This window comes from Mus caroli, chromosome 8 (genome assembly GCF_900094665.2).
Source record: "Mus caroli chromosome 8, CAROLI_EIJ_v1.1, whole genome shotgun sequence".
In the NCBI taxonomy this organism is placed as follows: Eukaryota; Metazoa; Chordata; class Mammalia; order Rodentia; family Muridae; genus Mus; species Mus caroli.
Window position 1 is genome coordinate 115,189,109 of NC_034577.1, and position 7,286 is coordinate 115,196,394.

The 7,286-nt window shown below is 47.1% G+C and overlaps 1 protein-coding gene across 2 annotated transcripts in view; it reads left to right on the top strand.

Annotated features, from left to right (window-relative positions):
- Nucleotides 1–7,286, top strand: part of Urb2 (URB2 ribosome biogenesis homolog) — a 26,896-nt gene that overhangs the window by 5,338 nt on the left and 14,272 nt on the right. For both annotated transcript variants that reach the window (XM_021170568.2, XM_021170566.2), the window contains exon 4: nucleotides 1,063–4,393. In XM_021170568.2, coding sequence (XP_021026227.1) covers nucleotides 1,063–4,393 — 3,331 coding nt within the window. The remainder of the gene's footprint in view (nucleotides 1–1,062; nucleotides 4,394–7,286) is intronic.

Here is a 7,286-nt window from a genome sequence, read left to right on the forward strand (position 1 = left end):
GGAGCTCACTTTGTAGACCAGGCTGGCCTCGAACTCAGAAATCCGCCTGCCTCTGCCTCCTGAGTGCTGGGATTAAAGGCGTACGCCACCACGCCCGGCTTTGAAATTTTGAAAGCTGAAAGCAGTGTCTGAAATCTATGATAAAAAAGGCAGGTGCTCGGGCTGGGGATGAGATGGCTCAGTAGTTAAGAGCGCCGACTGCTCTTCCGAATGTCCCGAGTTCAAATCCCAGCAACCACGTGGTGGCTCACAACCATCCATAACGAAATGATGCCCTCTTCTGGAGTGTCTGAAGACAGCTACAGTGTACTTTGATATAATAAATAAATAAATCTGCTCATCTATCATAGGCTGGCCCTGAATTAGCTGGGTAATTGAGGGATGGCCTTGAACTCCTGATCATCTCTGCGTCTTGAGTACTGAGATTACAGGCATGCACGACACACTCCGTTTATCTAGTGCTGGGGGTTGAACATAGAGCTAGCTTCATACTTGTTAGGCAAGCACTCTACCAGTGGAGTTACATCTCTAGCCCTGCTTTGGTCTTAATAGGAAAAATCTGACTATTTTATGTATATCTCCATCCATCCACAGGGTCATAACTCAAGTGCTACCTGATGGCACCTAGATAAAGATTTAGGGTCTATACCTTTCTTGCCACATCCAGCCTTGATGTGAGGGTTTGTGCCTAGCCTTATTACATCTTGTTATGTAATGTTCGGTTGTTATCCCTGGTAGACCTGCTCTTTTCTGAAGGGAAAGGGAGGAACTGTGGATCTAGGGGGAAGGGGAGGTGGAGCTGGGGCAGGAACTGGGAGGAGGAGTGGAGGGAGGAGGCTGTAGTTGAAATGTATTTTATGGGAGAAATAAATGAAGAAGAAAAAAAATTAACTACTGGCTAAAGGGTTGATACTGACAGGAGATGGGTGTGTCAAGATCATGTTAAAAGTAGAAAAATCTGGGTATTCCTCATTAAAATGTGGCAGAGAAATGATTCTTTCATGCTTTCTGAGTAGGTGTGGATTCAGGTAATCATGAGCTTTTTTCTTTCTTAATATTCAGATCATAAATGAGAGAATAGAAGAGTTCTCACGTTCAGGATGCCAGAGGAATATCTGTGCCATCCTGAGTTGTTGCCAGGGCATCCTCTCAGCACCTGCCCTTGCTGTCATCTATACAGCCAAACCAGAGCTCATTGTGGCTTTGCTGAGCCAGCTCTGCTGGTCGGCCTGCAGACAGCCAGAAGGAGCCACGACAGCCAAGCTGTTTGAGGTCATTCATCTGGCTCTTGACCATTACCTCAGACTTCAGCAACAACAAGCCAACCCTAGGCGTGTCTTTGGAGATATGACTGGACACCTCTTCCAGCCCTGCCTAGTCCTGAGACACTTGCTTTTGGGGGGCACATGGACCCAAGCTAGTCAGGGTCAGCTATGGCAGGTACTGAGCCGAGATATCAGGAGCAAGATTGATGCTGTTCTTCGAGGTGGTGTTTTTCGACACGATTTACTCTCATCCTACAAAGAGGAGCTCTTGGAGCAGCACCAAGAGAGCGTAAAGATGGGGGTCCTGAAGAGTCTTCTCACTCCAGTGGAAGCTGTGACTGCAAGACTGCTGGAGCCTGACTATGTCAAATCAGACCTCCATGCTTTGGTTGTGGCCAGCTCAGTGCCCTTGTTGTACAGACTCTTTCTGGAATCCTACCTTACGGAAGAGAACCAGTTGCTCTGTTTTCAGGCTCTCCCCAGGTTGTTTGGCTGCCTGCAAATTTCACACCTGCAGGAGGGGCAGATAGAAGCCCTGTCCCTATCAGATTGGACTACAGAGCTTCTGGCTGTAGAGCAACTGTTAAACTCAGTGGCCACCAGTAACATCTACAATGTGGCTACTGACAGGATTCGGCACGCGGAAACACAGTTTCAATTCTACCGCCGTGTGGCTGAGCTGCTGATCAACCATTCACAAGCGTCTCTGCCAGCTTGGTTTCGCTGCCTCAAGATTTTGATATCTCTGAATCATTTGATTGTAGAGCCAGACCTGGATGACCTGTTGTCTTCGGCTTGGATTGATGCAGAAGTAACAGAATTTCGAGCCAAAAAGGCCCAGGAGGTACTTATCAACACTGTCTTCCAGACGTATGCCAAACTCCGACAGGTGCCACGGTTGTTTGAGGAGGTTTTGGGGGTGATCTGCCGCCCAGCTGCTGAGGCACTGCGGCAGCCTTTGCTTGCCTCAGGCCTCTCTGTGGCTCTCAGTGCATGTGTTTTGGAGCTGCCACTGAGTCAGACCCTGGATTCATGGTCCCTTGTACTAGATAAGTTCCAGTCTTTAGTCATGCCCTGTTTGCAGAGTGATCCTGACATGGCTTTAAAGGCAATGTCACTGAGCTCACTGCTACACTGCATCATGTTCAACATGCAGAGTCTGGACAATAACATGCCTCTGCCCATCATAAGACGGACACAGTGCATAATGGAGAGGATGCTGAAAGAGCTTGTGAGGCCCCTTTTGTGCCTTCTCCTGGACCTCTGGAGTCCAGAGCCTGAGCTGTGGCAGCAGAAGGTGAGTGACTCTGCACTCTTACTCTCTTACACCTGGGCTCAGGTGGACGCTACCATCAGTTTACACTGCAGCCAGTATTATTCTCTGGGAATCTCCATAGCCAGGGCTGCTCTGGATAGCTCAGACCTCCCTTTGTTGCTTCCAGGTGTAGACATGGAGTTTTGGAAGAAGGTGGAAAAGTGTGTAGGCCAGTCCAGGTCTCTCAGTAGGTACTGCTTAGAACAGCTGTATCTTCAGAAGGTGAAAAGGACTTTAATGCGGAGTAATTCACAGTCCAAAGAAGCCCTTCAAACCTTGAGGTTTGACACTGCTCACATTCTTGATTCTAGCAGAGACTGTTTAAGTCAGAAGACAGTAGCTGCCTGGGATAGGCAGGTGTCGACAATGAATGAGTCCATGTATCCTGTAGCACACTGGCACTTGATTGTATCAAACCTCACAGTTTTAATACCCTACCTTTGTTTGAATGATGTGAGATATGTGGCCACTGTCTTGTTAAGAACTTTACCAGCAAGTAAAGCCCAGGGAAGCTTGGCACATGGTGAGCCACATGTCACACTTGAGAAAATATCCACAGCCCTCCTTCACAGCCCTCTTTTTCCAGAGATGCAGTCCCTCTACTCTGCCTTCCTGACGTGTATCATTGCAGAATGTTCCAGCACTCTGTGCTCTGGAGCGCATAGTCATCTGAGTCTTGTTAGTCAGCAGCTCCCCTGGCTTTTTGGAAAGGACTACCACACAATTGTGGCTCACTGGGAAACCAAATTGGCAAAAGTTGGACCTGAAGGTGTAGAACCAAGAGGAGAAATTGCCCAGAATTTTCTATCCATGGTCAAGAGTGGTTTTCCAATCAAGCTGGATGAAGAACAGCTAAAAGGCCTCCTGGAGCTCTTAGAAGTCATCTCTGCCCTTCGCCTGGACAGCCTCTCGCCATCTTACCACGTGCATTTGTTTTTCCTGCTATTCTCCATGGCTGTCTCCACATTAGGGCATTGCTCTTGCCCACTAGCCCTTCAGTTCTTGGTGAAGTGCTACCGGCTCCTCAGTAGTCTGCAGAGAGGAAAGAATGGCCGCTCTGTATTCAGGGTTATGTACGTTAGTGACATCTTTGAGGTTGTGCTGACCTCACTGTTGCAAGCCAGTGCCGAGTTTCAGGTTAGGGACGATGACCCTGCTTGGCTGCAGCTTCTTCAGGTGTCAGGGGTGTTCTTAGAGCAGCTGATGCAGATGCTTACCCAAGTCAAGCTGAGCTTGGTACTCAACTTCGGGAAAATCACTGCCTTTCTCTCAAGGTACAGGAAAGAAGCTTCCAGCAAAGAGGGGAAAATCCAGAACCTTCGGAGCAGGCAACTGCTTCTGGTGGCTCTAAGCAAGTTGTGTCAGAGTTTGGGGCCTTGTGTTAAGGAGCGGAGGCAGCTACTGGAGGCCCCAGCAGAGCTACCTGAATTGCTACAGCAGGCCATGATGCAGATGGGCACCATGCTGAAGCTTTGCCTAGTGTCCGGGACTACAGGCCGCCGCCGCCTGCCTTCAGTACTCCTCGCTGCTGTCCCCACACTTTTAGAAGTAGACATGAGCCAGCACCTCAGGGACGGACAGCCCAGAATTGCTCAAGTGGTGGATGCAGACAAAGCACTGCTTTCTCATGGGACACTTTACCAGGATGTCTACACCCAGTTGCTGCAGGAGTTGCCAGCCCTGTCGGGGAATGCTTGGTCTTTCCAGGCAGCATTGCGCTTTCTAACCTTGTTCCTTTTGGCCCCAGAGCTCCATTCCAAGGAGACCTCTGTTTTTGCTTCCATCTTTTATTCTGTGCAGAAAGTTCTTACAGGTAAGGTGTTTTTGGTTTTTAAAATTAGTGTGTATGGATATTTTGTATGCATGTATGTCTGTGTACCCTCAAGCAGAGGCTGGTGTCAGATCTCCTGGCACTGAAGTAACTGATGGTTGTGAGCTGCCATGTGGGTGCTGGGAATCAAACCAGGGTCCTCTGGACTTACAGCCACTGTTTTTAACCACTGAGGCATCTCATTAGTCCTGATAGTGTTTCTTTCTGAGCTGATTCTGTGCTGCAGAGGCTTAAGTCAGTGGGACTCCATGGCCAAGTTACCATGCTTCATTCATATCTTGTAATTCATAATGCCTCTACCTCTTCAGCACATCCTACCAGTGTGTACCGGCACAGCTGGCTGCGCTTCCCCCCCTGAACAGGGTGATACCTCACAGCTTCAGAAGGAACCACGTGAGAAAGCTTGTCCACAACCAAGGCATGCATTTGCTCTTTCTATATTGGCACATGTAAGCAGTTACCTTTTCAGCTTTCCCATCCCTGTGTCCTGTCATATTTTAGGGATTATTTTGTGCACTTTCATGCTTTGTTTGTTTGAAGCAGGGTCTTTGTCATAGCCTGGAACTCATTATGCAGACTTAGCTCATCTTGAATTCCACACCCAGATTTTTCTCTTTAATTGTGTGTGTGTGTGTGTGTGTGTGTGTGTATGTTTGTATATGAGTCTGCACATGTGAGTTACAGGTACCTGTAGAGTCCAAAGAGGGTTGCTGATTCTCTGGAGCTAGAGTTACAACGGTGTAAGCTGCCCAACATGGATGCTGGAAACTTAATTTGGGTCTTCTGTCTGAACATTATGTGACCTTAACCATTGAGCCATCTTGTCAACTCCCATTCATGGTTTTGAGTTTTTGTTTTTGGCTTTTAATTTGCTCTAGCCACAGATGACTCATATAGATCATCTTACCTAGGGAAAACTCCTGTTTCAGGTCTATAGTGATATAGATTAACTTGGAAAATTATGGAAGCTCTGCTTTCCTCAAATCAATAACATATGTGTGTGTGGGGGTAAATAGACTGACCTGGTGTCGTCTATGTTAATGAGACCAGCTAAGGCCTCAGATACAGACTAGTGAAAGAGATGTCTTCCTGCATAAGACTGACACCTGACAACTGTAACCATTCAAGTAGTTATAAAGATTATTTAGAAACATCTAAAATATTAATGTTAAACAAATACAGTACAAAATAATTCTTTTTGGCAGGACATGGTGGCACATGCCTTTAACCCTAGTACTACAGGGGCAGAGGTAGGAGGAATTCTATAAATTTGAAGCTAGCATGGTCTGCATAGCAGTTTCCAAGCCAAAAATACATAATGAGACCTTTTCTCAAAATCCAAACATAAAAAATATCTTTAAAGTGTGTGTATATGTGTGTGTATATTTGTAAGTATAAAATGGTTACTCCCTAAAGCCTAAAAAATGAATAGGTCTGATGTCTTGTGTCTAGTGAGCAGCCTTTATCTATCACAGGCAGCAGAGGCTTTCCTTTTAGTTTTGGGGGTTGCTGAAGGGCTAGGGTAGGAATTAGGTTGTCCTCTGAGTGCTGAGTAGAGATTGTGCTCAGTTGGTTCCCATAGAGAAGCTGCAACAAGGTGGGATCTGGGTGTGTGGACTGAATAGAGGAGTAGAGTTGCTGTTGTCTTCCTGTCAGTGACCTAAGAGTGGATGACCTGAAAAAACCCTGGCTCTAATGATCCTTTTTTTTTTTTTTTTTAAAGTACACTGTAGTTGTCTTCAGCCACACCAGAAGAGGGTGTCAGATCTCATTGCAGGTGGTTGTGAGGCACCATGTCGTTTTTCTGGGATTTGAACTCAGGACCTTCGGAAGAGCAGTCAGTGCTCTTATCCGCTGAGCCATCTCTCCAGCCCTCTAATGATCTTTTCTTGTCTAATAACTCAGGCATTGGTGCTTCCCTATACTGGAACTAACAGTGAATTTTTGTTAAAGCTTGTGACAGCATTCTAGGTCCGTGTCTTAGGATGGCAGCTGGCATCTGAAGCTGTAGCTGCTGTCAATTTGTTAAACAGAACTTCTGCATCCCCTTTCCCTACCTCTGATGAGATGAGTCAGTTCTCAACCTTACTTTTATATCCCCGGGCCTGTGGTACCTCAGACCTCTAGGACAGAGCCTCAGATACAGTGAGTCCAGCATGTGTATCTGAACCATTAGAATGTCTGGTAATGTGCTGGAGGAGTAAGCAGCCTGGAAGAAATACCAAGTGAGGTGAGGCCCAAGGCACTGAGGAAGAAAGGGAACATCGAGGTTGCTGAAAGGTAGCAACGACTTGGGTGGAGGTGCCCTGTCCTCCAGTGGTGCTAAGGCAGCGTTTCATAAACAGGAGCGTTTATGAAGAATGCTTTCAGGTAACAGAGACATTGCCTTAGTGAACGGGGGAGCCAGTGCTTTAGAGCTGGCCTTTACTATAGGACTATCTCTGCTCAGGCTGATTTGGCTTTCATTAACACACATTTATAGAGATTGCAGAGGAAAGAATAAGAGGTATAAAACCCAACCTGAATGTGGGACTGGGGCTAGAGGGCACATGTAAGCAAGTGTAAGTGGCTGTGAAGTCCGGCCAAGCAAGTGCATCGGCTACGTGGCACATCAGTCCCCTGGAAAGGCTCCGTGACATGCCACCTTTGCTGATGTGTGCATTGTACTGAGGAGCAGTACAATGAGATCCAGTAATGAGATCTAGCGCCCTCTTCTGGAGTGTCTAAAGACAGCTACAGTGTACTTAAATATAATAAGTAAATAAATTTTGAGCCGGGCGTGGTGGCGCACACCTTCAATCCCAGCACTCAGGAGGCAGAGGCAGGCGGATTTCTGAGTTCGAGGCCAGCCTGGTCTACAAAGTGAGTTCCAGGA